Raw genomic sequence first — 17,278 nt, 5'->3', positions numbered from 1 at the left:
GTACTCGTCGTTCCTCTGTGTGGATCCAGATTTACATATGGTATTATGACCCTTCTGACTGAAGGACTTTCTTTAACATTTGTTGTCATGTAGGTCAGCTGGTAATGAATTCTTTCAGATTTTGTGTGTCTGAAAAAGTCTCTATTTTGCCTTTATTTCTGAAAGGTGTTTTGCTGGGTATTGAACTCCAGGTTGATGATTTTTCCTTCAGTGCTTTGAAACACCCTTCCACTATCTTCTCACTTGCACTGTTTCTGATGAGAAATCTGCTGTCATCCTCATCTGTTCTTCTGTACGTAATATGTCTTTTTCCTCTGACTGCTTTTAAGATTTTCTCTTTATCATTGGTTTTGAGCAATTCGATTATTTTGTACCTTGGGCTATGATGTATCTGGTAGTTTCCTGCCAGTTTCTTGGGCTTGGAGTTTGTTGAGCCTCTTGGATCTGTGGGCTTATCATTTTCATCCAACTTGGACAATTTTCAGCCACTATTTCTTCAAATATTTTACATCTGTCTCTCCAACTCCCTCTCCACATGCACACTCTTTCCTCCCCTTTGGAGTTTAATTCCACATGTATTAAGCTGCCCTACAAGTTCCCTGATGCTCTTTTCATTGTTTTATTTTAATTGTTTCCTCTCTGTGTTTCATTTTGGATAGTTTCCACTGCTGCATCTTCATGTTTACTAACACTTTCTTCTGCAGGGTCTAATCTGCTGTTATTTGGGTATGTAGTTAAGTTACTTGGAAACAGTTTGATTTTTTTTTTCAGTTTTTCTCTTAAGACTCGCTAGGCAGGACCAGAGCAGTTTTAGACTAGGGCTAATTATTCCCCTACTGAGGCAAGGTCCTTCTGTGCACTCTACCCAATGACTGTGAATCTGGAGTTTTTCCAGTCTGCCTGGTAGAAACAGACACCATTTCTGGCCCTGTGACTGGCTGCTGTTTCCTAAGATCCTGTTGGGTGGTTCTTTGGGGGTAGTCTCCTTATATACATGCACTGATCAGCACTCTGCTGAAGAGGGACCCTCTGCAGTTGTCCAGGACATTTACTCATGCAGCTCTCTCCTCTCAGGTACCCCTTGAATGAACTCTAGACTCCTTGACCCTCAGCTGTCTCTTCAACTCAAGGAGTTCACTAGACTCCACCTGTGTACGCTGTTCCTTGTGCCAAGGCCTGGAGACTCTCTCAAAGCTGTGAGAGATCACCTCATTTGTTTTCCATGTCTTAGTATCTGATGTCCAGTGTCTTGAAAACTGCTGCTTCATGTATTCTGTCTGGTTATTTGGTTGCTTCAGATGGGAGGTAAATCTGGACTCTATTACTTCTTGTTGGTCAGAAAGCCAAAGTCTCCATGCATATGATATGAATGGTTGATGCACCTTAAGATAATCCCTTAGGAAGTGGTGGACCATGTGAAGTGGGGAGCACAAAGCCCATCTAAACAGGGTGGCAGATACTCAGATCCAGCTGAATGTTCCCACAACAGACTATGAGCCCTGGATTACCACATCTTCCATTTGTTTCTAGAAAAGCTGGAGTTTCTGGAAGATTTCTTCATTTTAAAACATTATGTTGACCAAACTTAACATGTCTGCGAGTTGGCTTTGCCCACCTGCCACCAAATCTGATCTGTGTGTTAAGGTCTCTCCTTTACATAGACCTGTGATCCTTTTCTAGAGAATCACCGTTCTCTACTCATAGAAACTTTCTGTATCAAATGTGTCACATAAAACTGATATTTCTAGCTGCTTTAGATAAATTTAAAGATTGGGCAGCATTGGGTCCACATTGACTGGAGCTAAGTAGGTGCTCATTTCTTTGGATGGAGAATATGTTTCTAATTTGCCACAATCTCCACTACTCCTTATTGTTTCACCAACAATGACACTTTGTGGTGATTACCTTTTTTATCATCATAATTGTGCCATTATTTTTCTTATAGTGAAGAAATATTTCCCCATAACCATGTTTTATTCAAAGGTGGTAAAATGAAAGCAAAATTGATAGGGCTTTGTATTTCTCAACCTGGCCCATTTTGCACATTTATATCACCTGCCTGGCTCCTGTAAACATTTGAGTATGAGAGACTTTTACTAGAGGGATGGAAAACACATCGCATGATATGCACAATGCAGCTTCCCATTTCAGCACCCATGTCAGACATCAGTAATGGATCATGCCCACCTTTCCCTAGGACTCTTCTCAACACAACGCCCCTGACAGACATTCCCAAGCAGTTAGTACTGGCAGACAAAATGATGTCCATTGCCACCCTTCATCTGGGCCAACTCATTTTACTGAGCTGAAAACTAAGGTCCAGAAAACATAAGCTATCACTGAGTCGGTGATGACACCATGATGAAACCTCAGGTCTCTTGATTTTGGTGCTATTTTCACAGGCCCAAACCACCCCACTTGGGAGAGAGGAAATGAAAACATGGTCCAGAGTCAGGCTTCTCTTTGGCAAGAGCAGCCAACACACCAACTTGCCTAGTCTGTTACTTCCTTTTCCTCATAACTTCTCTTCCCCACCCCCTGCCCTTGCCGTCACCCTTCCTGCGCGCTTTCCTATTTCAAACCAACAGTGATAGATAACTGACTCAGCTCCCCCTGTATTACTCCCCATTCCAACCTCTCTTTGCTCCCCAAACCACCCAAGCAATCAGGGGGGATACTTACGGCACCCGGAGCTTAGGGAACTTCTGGATGTCATTTTCTGTCAGATTCTGAAATGAAGACACAGGCAAGTTACAACCCACAAGAAGGGGTCTTGGCCAGGTGAATAGAGCACGAAACAATAGAGAGTGGTGGGGACTGCAGCAAACTGAAGAGTGCACCCATACCTACCTACCCAAAGTAAGCAGCTTCTAGATGTTGCATAAAAGCCTGTGGGCCTGGTGTTGCCAGATCTACTTCTTCAAAGGGAATCCTAAATTCTAGATATTGGGTGAAGTTACCCAAGTTCTAGATATTAACAAAAGATTTAACTTAAGAAAACAAATACTATGAGAGCTAAATTGTGGGACCAAAGAGAAGTTGTTTTGTGGGCGGCATTTGGCCATGTTGGGACGTCTCCCCTGGGATCTCATCCCAGACCTCAGGCCCCTCTCAGTCTCTGTATGGGGCACCTGTGAGAAGCCAGCCTGGAGAAGGAATCTGTGCCTCTTATGCCACCATCACACCCCAAAAGCCTCCTTAATCAGAGTTATTGGTAGAATTCTCTAGATGTGGGGCTACAATAAAGAGACTTTCCTGAGGGAACTGAGGGGAAAGGGGAAAGAAACTCGTATTTGTGAAGAACTGACTGTGGCCTCTGCTTACAGCACCTTAACTAAGCCTCACGTCAACGTGTAGTGTAGGAACTGTCAGTGTTCCCATTTCACAGGGAAGAAAGCTGAGGTTCAGGGATGTTCAGGGAATTCAAGCTTCTAGGTGACAGAGCTGGGGCTGGAGCCTTGCTCTGTGGCCTCCAGTCTATTTTTCTCCTCCAAGCATCCATCGTCCCTGTCCAAGCCCTTTGAGGGTCCAGGTGGCCTATGTTGAAGGGGACATGGGAGGGGAGGCTGAAAGAAGAAGGCATCTTGGAAGGAGGAGGGGCGGTAGGGGGGCCAATATTGGGAACAGAAAAGAGTGTGGGCACACTTTCCATAGACCCAATGCTGAGCCAGAGAAGGGGTTCCACTGACATTCTAATTACAGCCAGAAGGCTGGGTGCTTATGGTGGGAGCTCTGGAGGCAGACAGGCTGGGTTTGAATCTTAGTTCACTTAGCAGCTGTCTGATTTGGGGCACACACTTAGCCTCTCTGAGCCTCAGTTCCCTTATCTGTAAAATGGGGATCATTATAATAATAGTGGCCACCTTTCAAGGGTCGTGAGGCTAGAACGAGATGGTGTATATCATGTGCTTGGCGTCCTGCCGGACACATCCCATGTGAGTGAGAAACAGGGGAATTAGATGAGTGATTACTACCCCAGGGGAGCAGCTGGGGTCTGGCCAGCTCTCAGAGGTCAGTGTCTTTACTTTTCCCACTCTGGACTGGGAGCTGCCCGGCAGGATGTTTGCTGCCCCCTGGGAAGAGCTGGGCACGCTTCCCTTTGAGCCCAGCCGACACTGGGGCTGGGGCACCTTAGCAATGTGCTTGCTGGACTCATCTGTTCCAGCTCTTAGGAGCAGTGTCTGACCCAGTCCTCATACCAGACCACCTACGGCCGGGTTGGGGCAGGAGTCTGCCAAGAGTCCTGAGAGAATCAGGCTTTTGGTCAAGCTTCTTAATATCTTCTTCTTTTTTTTTTTTTTTAACATCACTGAGTAGTGGCTTCTCCTCCTTCCAGAACAAGCCCCTCTCAGGGACGTGCTGTGACTCATATTCAGTGTGTGGCATGACCTGTGAGGACTTCCTGGGGACTGCCCAAGGGACGATAGCTGAGTACTGGGAGCTGGCTGCCGCCTTCTGTTTTGCTGAGTTGAGGACATAAGCTCAGGGAATTTGGGGACGAGAGTGAAGTAGAAGGTAGGCGTGAGCATGGCCAGAGACACAGAGGAACAGGATGTTAGCAAAAAGAAAAGCCTTCAGAACAGGGACAGGAACTGAAAGGAAAGGTAAGAGAGGTTTAAACAGGATTTTTGGAGAGTTTTGCTGTGTCCTCTACCTCCTTCAAAACCCGGCTGCAAACTCTGGTTACTCGTACGATGGCTGGAGTGAGACAGGTGGCTTTGCAGGAGTATGTTTATATGCTGAGGGTGACCTCAAGAGGGGCAGGAGAGGGAAGAGAGTGGCAAATTGGCCTTGCCAGGAGAGGCAATATGGCAGACGCCGCTGCTCGCCGCCCAAGATCCACCCTCTCTTTCACCCTTACTGGCAAGACCTGGATTTTGTGCAGGGCAGTAAATGTGCCCAATTCAAAATATTTGACACCCTCGACTCCCCTGCAGATGGCTGAGGTCACAGGACTGAGTTGCGGCTGGTGAGTTCTAACCTGAAGGCTACAGGACAGAGCTTCTGGAAAAGTTGCCCTGAAAACAAGGGGCGATGCATTCCCCACGCACTTTTGCACCTTCCCCTCCTTACCCCCACCCCCAACCTGAATGCAGATGTGTTGCCTAGAGATGGAGTAGCCATCTTGCACACACTAGCACAGAAGCCACGGGCTTTTTCCAGGGGCCAGATGGGGCCTTGATGACTTCCTTCAGCGGCTCACCAGCCCCCAGCGCCCACCTCTAGATGTCTTATCACTTAAGAAGGATAAACCCCTAGTTGGTTAAGCCACTGTGGTTTCTGTTACAGGAGGCCACACGCCTTCCTAACTGACACAGGTTCTGAGCACATTTCCTCCTCTTCTTCAACTTTCTGGAAGCATAGCAACCCCATTCCCCACCAGACGAGTTCCCACCCTTCTCTTTGGAAAACAAAAATGGCAGCAAAACAGATTCACGGGAGCTGCTGTCTCCTACACTGAGGAAGAAGGAAAGGCTGGACGGAAGGAAGGAAGGATGACAGACTAGGGCCTTCCACTTCTGCCTTCAACGGCAGAATGGTCCTGGATATTATCAAACAGATGAGAAATTAGAGCTCAGATCAGAGCTTAAATTGTACCCAGAGCCCCTGGGGTGGGAGTGCGTTTCAGCTGAAGTTACCTCTAAACATGCCAGTTGCTAGGCCAGGCCCCAGGTTCTGCTCCCTGCTCTCGTGGGTCCTAACATCCCTCTTTCCACTTCCTCCTTTGCATATAATGAGCAGAGCACGCAGTCTTCTCTCAGGGCCTGACAGGTCCCAGATATTGGAGCAGAGGAGACAAAGCTGCTTGGAAACCGTCTCTCCATCAAGGAAACAACCCCGACCTAACAGGCACGAAGCTTGCACGGGGAGTGTTGGGGGAACTCACAGAGCTGGAAGGGACTGTCAACTGCTATGACCCAGCCCGACGTGCTCACGCTCAGTTAGTAGAGGAAGGAGCAGGGGGAGGCTCAGAGAGGCAAGTGCTTGTTCAAGGTGACTCAGGCCATCAGAGCCGCAACCAGGACCGTCCTCAAGAAAAATGTCTTACTCCCTTTCCACTCAGCCCTGCTAAGTGTCTTCTCAGTGCTGGAGGCACCAGAAGGAAACATCCACATTCAGCAGTAATTTGCAAGAACAGCAACAACAACAACTCTAGGACTTCTATCAGCTCAAAGCTCAGTATGAAGAAATAGGATCATAAAAACCACGCAGTGTTAGATTAAATTACATGTGTGCTTGAGTCCAATTACTAGGGGCACGACGTCAAACAAATCACATCACAGCTCTGTACACGTTTCCTCAATTGCAAATGAGGTGGTTGGAGCCTTTCTGAAATAAAACAAGCTTCTGGAAGGCAGAAATCGCATCTTTATCATCTCTATATTCCCAACACGTGGCACGGGCCAGTGTGTAAAAGGAGCTTAGGAAAACGCTTGTCAAGGGAAGGGCTGGGTGAATGAAGGAATGATTTAGGGGGGACGGTGAATAAACACGTCTTCCACGGCACATGAAAGCAGAACTCAGACCAAAGCATCACAAGCTTGGTCTCAGCATGAGACTTCAAAGCTGCCCAGAAAGGGACAGATGATTATGGGTCGTAGTGAGCTCACCATTGCTGAAGGAATTCAAGCAGATGTCAGTGGCAGAGATGCAGTATAGGGAATGGATTGGCGTGCTGGTGGAAAGCTAGAGCACATGACATGTCTGGCCCCTTCCAACCCAGTTCCCTCGCTGCTGCTGACCAGGCCTTGCAGGGAAACCAGCTTAGTTGCTCTTCTCACTTCAAATCAAACTGGGAACATCTACCCCATAGACCTTCGAAGTCTTGTTCCCACTTCTTTTGTAAAGGGTGAAGAAACGTGATCAGAAGAATGGATTGTCGCAGTCGGGTCTCTCTTCCCCATAGGCAAAGGTGTCATTTCAGGGGAAATGATCAGATGATCCCCAGCCACTCCCCAATCCTCTCTCCCCACCGTTAGAGCCACCTCCCTTTTCACTTAATGACTTAGTCCTTAATACACGACTGCATATTAGTCTCATGCTTAGAGCTTTTAGCAATTAATGGAGTGGAGAGAGCCATGTCACTGCGTGTTTACTCGGCACAAAACCAACTATGTGACTTTAGTAGAGAGAAAGAGGGATGTAATTGAAATAACGAGGGTGGTTCCACCGTTTATTCCACTCAGTGAGTACACACCCCAAAATGAAAGGAGGGAAAAAAGAATCTTCTATTCTCTCATCTGGTCTTTTTTTCTCCTTAGTTTTCTCAAGGTATGGATGGCATTTGAGCAGATTTTCAAGGTGTGTGTGTGTAACTCTACTTGGATTCCTCCTTATACTTTGACTTTAGAATGTGCCTTTTATCAGTGAAGGATCTGGGAGCTATCCTAAATAGCAGGATCCTGAGAGGTGATGAGAGAGGGGTTCATACAAAACTTCTGAAGAAGGCAAAGGGCTGCATGGGGATCCTGAAGACAGGCATTGGCCCTGGACAGCCCGAGGGCCAGGGTAGACCAGTTGTCCCTGCACCATTAGCTAAAGTACAGAACAGCTTGGGTCTCAATGTGTTAAACTGGCCCCTCACTTACCAAAAACCGTGGCCCGTCGATGTGATGCTTTTTCACTGCCTTTTCGCAGTCCTTGTAGTTCAGCTGCAAACAGGACGGAAAGGTGCTGTCAGCGGCAGGCAGACTCATGGCCTTGGTTCCCCTCCCTTGCCTGCCCCAGAAGCTTAGCAATTTGTGGTATTGTGGCTAGCCAGACTCCCCCTTCCCTCCCCTGTTAACAGAGGGGCCCCGGCCCCACCTCAGCCCTGCTTTCACCAGCCCCTTGGGACTCTTGAGAAGGAGAAACTGCCTCAGTCTAAGGCTGTGGGGCCAAACCCTACAGAAAGACAGTGCCTTCAAGGCCACAAAGGGCTAGGCATATGCTCCCTGGGCACATAGAGCAGCTGAAAAGAAGAAAATAAATAGCATCCATCGTCTCGCCACCCGAAGACAACCTCGGTGAAAGAACATTGAGATGTGCTTCTTTCAGTGCTTTTCTCTAAGCACATTTCTAAACACAATTGAGCTTATGATTTATATTCAATCTTGTTATCCCAACTTTTTCTTTTAAAATTACCCTAAAATGAAAACATTAATGTTGCCTCATATTGTTGGAAACTTACTTTAAATGTTATTATAATTTAATTTCCTTAATGCTGAACATTTAGGTTGTTTACCAAACTGCTGTTCCAATAATGATAATAGAAACTCTAATAACTATTGGATGCTCGTTGTATGGCGGGCACCGTGCTAAGTATTTAAACCGATCTTCCGTCATTAATCCTCACATTTTTCAGACAGAGTCCAAGGTGCAGAAAGTTAAGTAACTTTCATGAGGTTCCATGGGTAGCAGGTGACAGAGGTGACAATTAGGCTTCAGAACAGGCTGGAACGTCTCTGTCAGGAATGTTCTCTTTTTTTTGTTAATAACGATAGAACTTCCGTACAGTAAGTAGGGTGACCAAATTTAAGTGCAGCTTAACAAACCACCCAGATCAAAATAGAGAACAGCATGGATGTTCTTTTGCATACAGTTTTTTTCCTTCTATTTTAGATAAATTGTTCGAGCTAGATTCTCAGAATAGAGTCATAGGATCAACAGGATGACGGTTTTTAGGATCTTGGTTGCCTTCCCAAAGAGTTTCATCAGCCGACAGCTGTAGCAGGAGCCCATCCTGCCTTGCCGTCCGCAGCACTAGCATTTGCACTGGAAACATCTCTAAATTTGATGTTTCGGGCTGGATATTTGTCCTGGAGAATTCTAGGCTCCCATCACGTGTGAGTCTCAGTTTGTGGCAGCCTTCTTTTGGGGAAAATTTAAAATCAGGGTCTTTTCTTATGGCCAACAAATCTAAAAAGTGAATACAATTGTTGCAACCTCTTGGCTTGAAAGGGTGGGATGAATGTTAGAAAGCTTGGGGAAAGCAGATGCAGAGGGCAGTGCAGAAAGCAAGTGTCTGAGGAGCCCTTAGCATCCCTGTCCTCTCCACGCAGGGGCTGGAAATGGTTCTTGGGATATTCAACTGCCTTTAACTCATCATTTTCACTGTTATCATTATCAGACGAATCTCTGATTTTGCAAAGTGCTGATTTCGACTCTAGACAGATAGACAGCCCTGCAGACTGGGGCCTGCCTAGAAGTTTGATTCTGACCCAGTAGCGTCTGGGTCTGGAGGCTAGAGTCTGTATTTTTAGCAAATACTTAGATGATTCTTATGAGCACCCAGCTTTGGTTGTCACTGGTCTAAGGCAGGTACCTGGGGTTGTAGATGGGACAACTGAGGTCCAGAGAGGGAAAGAGATTGGCTTAAGGTCACACAGTGAGTTGGGAACACAGCTGGGATTAGAACCCATGGCTGTGAGCCAGTGCCTCTTCACTGCATGGCCCTGGGATGCTCTCCTGCCAAGTCAAAAGGAATTGGAGGGGTTAAAGAAATGTAAAAAACTTCCTCAGGGGCTTACATCCCAGACAGGGGATGAGCTTCGTGTATCTGAGACAATAAGACACAAAGGCCTGCCAGGCTGCAAGGGTGTCCCCAGCTAGGGTCCAGTTAATAGAGAAGGAAAAAAGGAACATGACAGTGAATTGGCCCCCTCTCTCTGCTGAATGCTTCACACACGTAATTTCCTTTAATTCTCCCAACAATCACATGAAGTAGTTACTGTTGGTATCTCTATTTTACTGATGAGGAAGTTGAAGCACAGAGAGGTGAAGTAACTAAGGAAAAGTCACCAAGCTAGCAGGTGGCAGAGCCAGGATTCAAACCAATGTGCGTCTGACTCCAGAGCTGGGTGGGCCTGATCCCGCTGCTTCATTAGAAATTGCCCCTGCCCCCTGCTTCTTTAAAGCAGGACATTTGATGGTTAAGATCCATCCCCAAATGACTGCGTGATCAGTTCACTTGGCATTTTCTCCCTGGGGGAACTGAGTCACTTGGGATTTGAAGGCTGTCTGGGTCTCTGGGGGGCTGGGACTTCTCAGATCATAGATTTCGCTCACTCTCTTCGTTCCTGCCATCGCTTCTTTTATACTGGGAGGGGGAACCTGTCCCAGTGCTGCGGACTTGTCCCGAGGTCTAGGGTCTCCAGGAGGAAAGCTCTCCCTTCCCCCAGCTCAGGCAGAGAGCCATCTCCCAGAATCACCCCCGACCTATAGTCCATTGCCTGGCCTGAGGGGAACTTTCCCCAGGGGCTCTTCTGTTGCTCAACTGGGCTGTGTAACTCTCCATCTCACACTGGAGAAGGCTGTCTGTGTCTCTCGGCCTGCCCCTGGCTTTCCCTCCCTATTTCTCAATTCTTTCCTCCCTTCTTTATTGAGCTAACATGCCACTTGATAGCATCTTGGCAAATTTCACCTTGTTGTCAGAGTTTATTTGGTCTACATTTAAGAGAAGTATTTAGAAACATCCTCAGAAGTCAGTTGTTCAACGATCTTTGCACCCACAATGCTGAAACCTAAGTTTATTATGAGCTTTTGGAGGGAAAAAGAACAGAAACAAGATGCACAAAAAGCAGAAAATAACAGGATCTGTGGGCTGTGCCTCTGTCATGTCACACCCAATTCAGTATTTTCACATTTTTCTTCTTTAGGTTGGGGAAGGACAGTCATGACTACAAGTACCTTGGTACTCTGTAGACCCAGGTTCAGCTAGTTTGCCCACATCGTATGCGTCCTGGGGAGCCTATTCCACCCCCAGAAAAAACAGACAGTTGACTTAGGTGACCTCTAAGGTCTTGACTTTAAAATCTCATCTTTATAACGATCTGGAGTGCCAACTGAATTTGATGCCTGCATCCGGGGGAGGGGTGTTAGAAGCTCAAATGTCCCTCACAAGACTTCTCATCCCTTGGACAGTGATAGAGGCTCCATAACTGAGTCATGTGGCTTGGGATCTGCCCAAGAAGGTGTTTGACCTGTAGTCCCACCAACAGATGACCAAGTATGTTGATCCTTGAGCATCTCTCCCAAGGCTGGAAGGCAGGACAGAAATGCTCTGCCTGGCAAACCTCCTCTTCTGTAGGGGCCTCAGTTTCTCAAGCCATAACCTAGGGCTCATGTCAGTTTTCTGGCTGCCTCATCAGACCCTCATAAAGCTCTAATGCGACTCTGTCCCATGTAAAGGCTTGACGAGCTGTCTTTCAGGGTCATGGGCATTGACTGCCCAGACACCAACTCCAGCATTATCATCACAGCCTCTCCAACCCTCCTACCCTGGCTTTTCTTTCTTCTACCCCCATGACTCCATTTCTCCCCTTTCTAGTAAGTAGCCTTGATCTTACTCGTGGTTACAGCTGTTCTGAGTCTCAGAGCATGGACTTTGAGACCAGGCAGGCGTGACTGGAATCCCGCCTCTGTCATTTGCAGTCCCTGGGGCTTTGGGCCATTCAACCTCTGAGCCCCGGGCACAACAATCCTGGAGAGTGTTAAATGGGACGGTGCCTGTAGAACACAAACTCAAACCCTGGCACGTAGTAGGTACACAGTCACTTCAGATACTCCCTTCTTTCCAGAACGCATTGCCAGGAAAGCTCAGTGGTATATGTGTGTCTACATGGCACTGGCTCAATGGTGAGGTTCCCGGGGGGTGGAAGCTCCACTGCTATGTTTTACAGCTTTCACATTCTGCCCGGACTCCATCTTCCAGCCTCTGCCCAGCCCACCGAGGGCATTGCCAGCCCTTCCACCAGCCAAAGAGCAAGACTCACCTTCTTGAAATAGTCTGCAAGGCTGTCGGAGTCCCAGGCTAGGACCTCGGAGCGAAAGGGCACGTTCTTCAACGCCATGGCTGCTCTCCCGGGCGAAGCTCACCAGCTGAGCCCCAGTGCTGCACCCATTGACCGAGATCCTCAAATCTGTGGAAAAGCGTGGAAGCGTCCTTGGCTCTTCCAACTCCCAGTCACCCTCTGGAACACCCTTGTTAGAGCAGATGTCTTTTCTGCTGTAACTAGATCCCAGAAAGCAACGGCTTCCTCCACGAACAAATATGGTCTCTTCTCAGAAAACGACTCAGCAAGTTTCCTTTACCACTTCCTCTGCTGGGCTCTAAGTAAGTAAACAAGGAAGGCTAGCTCTGGGGGCTGGAGAGACCGAGAGAGTGACAGGCTTGGTAATTCTCCACTGGCCCCAGCCACTCCAGCCCAGTGGGAGGCACGATGAAGGGGACTTCACTCCAAAGTGAGTCCAAGTACATTTCCATTAAAACTCCTGGCACCCATATGTCTACACTGCATTCCTGCTTGGCTGGGTCTTTGCAGATGAAAATCTATTTTGACGGTTGACCTAATATATAGACAATCTCCCACATCAGTGAGCCGCCAGGGGAAGGAGTGTGACCTTTTAACGCTTTCTAACCACCCCTCAGTCTCTCTCAAAAGGATGAAGTTGAGGTTGCCTTCAGTTGTCTCCGTATAATTATTAGGACAGGACTCTCGGTGAGCGAGTGAGTCAGGCACCCAGGGCTGACTAAGCGGCTGCAATGGGCAGACCTGGGCTTAATTTCTGATATGAGTGTTTCCATGCTGTGCAACCTCAGGCAAGCACTCAAATCTAGGAATCTCAGTTTCCCTACCTGTAAAATAGGAAAACAGAGGAATTGCTTCATATGCACATAAAATTTAGATGCATTCAACTAGACAAACTTGAAGGGAAAAAATTAAAAGTAAAAGGAGCCAGCCTGGTGGCACAGCGGTTAAGCTCGCACCTTCTGCTTCGGTGGTCCAGGGTTCCCCGGTTTGGATCCCAGGTGTGGACTTACCCAGCACTTATCAAGTAATGCTGTGGCAGGCATCCCACATATAAAGTAGAGGAAGATGGGCACGGATGTGAGCTCAGGGCCAGTCTCCTCAGCTAAAAGAGGAGGATTGGCAGCAAGTGTTAGCTCGGGGCTAATCTTCCTCAAAAAAAAAAAATTAAAATAAGAAAATAACTGTTGCTATTGACGATGCCATATATTATATTCACTATTGTTTCCATCACATATTCTATTCACCACCGCTTCCTCCATATTTTCTATCCTAAGAGCACATTCCCTGGAGTGGCCCTGAGACAGCAGGTGGGAATCTGCTGCTTTCTTAGTCTCAGACCCTGTGCTCTTTTCGTGGTCTGAGCACCTCGTTGGCAGAGGGCGAGTCCACTGTCTAAAAGCAAATATACTTGTGCAACATCGCAGCCTCTAAACGCTTCACCGCTTCATCTAGTGCTCCCTGCACATCCACACTCAGATGGCCATCTGTTTTGACGTTTGAAGAAAGGACCGAGCTCTGTTGAACTTAGTGATGCTACGTTGGTCCCTGAGGTAGTACCTTCCCAAAGCTTTTCAGGGGTTGCTTTGGTCACGCACCATTTCCATCTTATGCACAATCTAAGGAGCCCCACCATCACTGGAATGCATGGCCTCACCAGGTCGTTATGAGCTTGAATGAGATCTGCGTCTGTCCAGGCCCAGTATCTGTATAGACGTGGTCCATAAACCTGAGCTGGTGTGGTCCGCACCTCAAAGGGTGCTGGGGCATCAGTCAAGGCAGTCCAGGCAGAGCCCTCCTCACAGGGCCTGGTACCTAAGAGTTCTCAATAACCGCCATGCTCCACAGAGGACGGCCCTGCCATTCAAAAGCTCCGCCACTGGTGGGAGAGGTCACTTCAGTTTTCAAATCATCAGAACAGTGGCAAATGATAAAAAGCCATTTGAGAAGAGAAGGAGAGAGAGAAATAGCTTCCAAGTAGGGCAGTCAAAGAAGATGTCATGGAGTTAGCTGGGATTTAAGCCAGGCCTTGGAGGATGGAGCACAGGGAGGGCATCCTGGATCTGGGTGTGTTTGTGTGTGTTGGGGTGTACTTCATGAGCAAACAAAACGCAGTACACTTGTGGAAAGAAACATTCAGGATCACCCTTGAAAGCTGAAGCAATTTTTTTTAATGATGTTCATTCCTACTCAGGAGAATAAAAATCTATAGAAAAGCAGAAGTTGGAATTAAGACATAGCTAAATATTAAGCTCCATTGGAAGAATTATCCAGTAAATGTGGCCAAGATGGACAATCCATGGAGACCATTTAGAAGAGAGATACAGTACTCGAGAAATCTGGATGATGGTGATGATGACGATAAGAATCACAAATGCCACGCATGGAATGTCCTTCATATGTACCAGCGAGTGGGCTGAGAACTTTGCAGGAATTGTCTTAATTGTTGGCACTATTATCACTCCTACTTTACTGAAGGGAGAATCGAGGCTCAGAGAGGTGAAACTGCTTGCCCCCTTTCACCCAGCAAGTAGGTTGTACAACTGAGTCTCATCCAGAAGTCTCTCTGAATCCAGAGTCTCTGTCCTTTACCCCTCCGCCGCCTCGAGGCTCTGAGACGTTACATAAATTACCCAAGGTGGAGCAGGGATTCAAACCCAGCTCCATCCCCAGAGCCTGTGCAGTTCCCACTCGATCAGTCTGCCTTCCAGGAAGAGCAAGTGAGGTTGTCAATTTGGACCAGTTAAGAAAAGGATACAGCACTTTCCACAAGGCATGCCTTTGGTGCCCCATCCCATGGGGCCACAAGCTCAGTCCTCAGAAAGGACAACTGGACAGGAGACAGGAGGTGACGCAAGGGGAAGCTGGTTGCTTCAGGCCTGGAGCCTTTCCTCTTCTCCAGTCTTCGGGGATTTCTCAACACTTATGAGTTTCACATCTCCCATCTCTGGCCGAGGGTTCTAGAAGCTCCAGGGACAGGGTCAGTTAGCCCCCAAAAGATGCAGGATCATTTGGCCCAGCCACAGGATCCTTGCCTGTAAAAAGGGCAGTCATCATAGCAGCCTCTGGGTACAGCCCACAGCAGAGGGGACGCTGCGGTGACGAAGGCTGGGGCCAACCTACACCAATCCTCTAAAGAGCATTGGTCTTGGCTTCAAGGATAAAGCAGAGCAGAGAGTGGGGAGCAGGTAAGGCGCAGTGGTGTAAAGCCATGGCCTGGGTAGGAGGACCCTCTCCCATCTCTCTCTCTCCCCCAGCCTGGTGGAGAAACCCAGAACTCATGCAGGAGCAAACTGAAAGGTTAGTGGAGGCCTTCTTAGGCTTTGTAATCTGCAGCTCAATGTTAGGAAGGGAGCAAATAGTCCCCGAGTGCAATAGGAACAATGTCATGTGAGCACATGGGGTTGGGGGCTCACAGAACAGGAGCCTTAAACGTGCATCCACTGAGCTTGTGGATAAGAAAGCAGAGCTTGCAGGGTGCAATGTATCAGGTTTTTCGATCTTGGGGACAGAAAGTAGATGTAGGAGCAGCACACTGCAACCCAGAGTGGGGAATCACCCCAGTATTCCCCCTGCTGCACCCCACCCCATCCAGATGTGAAGTTCCCTCCCTTTCCCGCTAACCCACAGCAGAATCAGGGGGAGGTAACTGCCTTTCTTCGTAGCTAATTTTAGAGGTGAGGAAAACATGCAATTCATTAGAAGAGAAGTTGCAGCTTCTCTGCGTGGGGGCAGGGGAGGGAGTTTTCGCCTAGGGACCACCAGGAGAAAAGGGTGAGTAGGGACTTCAGGGGGGAGAATGTGTTGACCTTAGGAGAGAAGCCTAAGAAGTTAGAAGGTGGAGGGAGAAAGGACACATCTGGATTTGATTTGGGCAGAGGGTCTTGGACAGGGGATGGAGAAAACGATGGTAGCATGTGGCCAAGGGAGGGTGCTGACTTGGGGCACTGCGGGTGGTGGACAGAACGCCCTCGCAGGGGCTCACCCAGCCTCGCCTCCCCCAGCGCTTTATGGCTCGATGCACCACCTGAGGCTGACGTGACGTGCTGTTGAGACTTTCTTCAGGGCCTGTGTGGGTTTGCCTGGAGGGCGACCAGGAACGACAGCTTCACAGGGAGGGGACAGTTTTCCCCTCCATTCTCAGAGGCTGGCGGTGGAAGCACTGTGTGTGTGGGATCCTTTTGGATGGCAGAGGGCTCCACCAACAGGGGAGGGTGGAGCGAGGAGAGCCAGGAAGGAGTCCTGATGGCTTCCTTGGGTAGGGCAGTTCCACACACCCAGCAGCCATGCACTGAGACACAGAATTTGGTGACCCTGCCTCAGAATGGGTGTGCCAGGAGGGACAGGCCTGCCATGCAGCCGTCCCTGGATGTGCAGGGCCACCCTCACTGGTGCTCCTGGAGGCTGTGGGGTGGGAAGTAGGGGGAGGAGGTCGTGTGAACCCACAGCAACCCTTCTCCAGGCCACGCTGCCCTCTGTCCAGACAGCCACCGAGACTCTCCTCCCCACCGCCCCTCCCCCCCAACACCCCCCACCCTGTTCGGACACAGTCCTCACCTCCCCGGCCTGGGATTCGCATAAGGAAAGCATGAACCAGCTGCTGCAGGCCAGTCAGTGAGGAGCAATATTTTCCACTTCCTCAGAGTTGACAATTTCATTCTTTTCAAAATATATATATATATTTTTTTTTCATCCTCTCTCTCTGTCTCTGCTGTTTTAGCTGAGGTGCCTCAAAAGTTCAAAAGTGGGTGGGAGGAAGTGCTTATTTGGACTTCCTGTCAAGCCTCCCTTCCTTGTCTGCCCTAGTTCTGACTTTGGCAGCCTACCCCCGACAGATCTGCCTCGAAGGGAAACTCCCCAGGTGCCCGCAGAGGTGGGTGGGGTGTGGGCAGGGGGCAGGAGCGGGGAGGCAGGCTTCTCAGCTTGATAGAAGAGAAAAAAACCTTGCCCCCCTCCTCCTGGGGCAAGCTGGAGAAGGGCAGAGGAGGAACGGGGTGGGTGGGTGCAGGAAAAGCAAAAGCAGTTTTCCCCACAGCCCAGCAAAGGCAAACGTGGCCTTCTCCAGCTGCTCCTTTCCAAAGAAGCGCATGTGTGACCCCAAGACGAAGCAAAGATCTGCAACAAATGAAACCAGCAGCCCAGCCCGGATCCAGTCGTTTAGAGTTCTCAGCCCTTTGATCCTCACAAAAGCCCTATGAATAGACGGCAATGCTCCCATTTTACAGAGGCTAAGAGATGGCAATTCACTTGCCCACGTTCCCACAGCTAGTAAATATGAAGCCGGAATGCCAAGGCAGGGCCAGGTGGATTTCCATCTGTTCTGTCTTATGACTTGCCCCTCCAATCTTGGCAAGTCACTTAGCTGTTGGCTTTCGGTCTGGACTTTCCTGCCTCACCTGTGGCCCTGGTGCTTGCGGCCTTCTCACTATTTCTGGAGCTCCTGATGTTGGCTGCATTACCTGCCTTGAAAATATCATTGCCCTGACCAC

At 48.6% G+C, this 17,278-nt stretch overlaps 1 protein-coding gene and 1 long non-coding RNA gene across 3 annotated transcripts in view; both read right to left on the bottom strand.

Annotated features, from left to right (window-relative positions):
* LCP2 (lymphocyte cytosolic protein 2) overlaps window positions 1-12,359 on the bottom strand; it is a 45,173-nt gene extending 32,814 nt beyond the window's left edge. For both annotated transcript variants that reach the window (XM_014730530.3, XM_001503196.7), the window contains exons 1-3: window positions 11,754-12,359; window positions 7,590-7,652; window positions 2,683-2,729 (exon numbers count right to left, since the gene is read on the bottom strand). In XM_014730530.3, coding sequence (XP_014586016.1) covers window positions 2,683-2,729; window positions 7,590-7,652; window positions 11,754-11,831 — 188 coding nt within the window. In that variant the 5' untranslated portion in view covers window positions 11,832-12,359. The remainder of the gene's footprint in view (window positions 1-2,682; window positions 2,730-7,589; window positions 7,653-11,753) is intronic.
* Window positions 12,360-13,937: 1,578 nt separating this feature from the next.
* Window positions 13,938-16,480, bottom strand: LOC138917443 (uncharacterized). Its single transcript, XR_011425473.1, has 2 exons — window positions 16,347-16,480; window positions 13,938-14,824 (listed from the first exon to the last, which is right to left on the bottom strand). It is a non-coding gene; the product is annotated as an uncharacterized lncRNA (long non-coding RNA).
* Window positions 16,481-17,278: the final 798 nt, after the last annotated feature.

Source organism: Equus caballus, chromosome 14, assembly GCF_041296265.1.
Source record: "Equus caballus isolate H_3958 breed thoroughbred chromosome 14, TB-T2T, whole genome shotgun sequence".
NCBI lineage: Eukaryota > Metazoa > Chordata > Mammalia > Perissodactyla > Equidae > Equus > Equus caballus.
The sequence above is the reverse complement of the archived record's forward strand: the minus strand, read 5'-3'. Positions and strand labels throughout refer to the sequence as shown.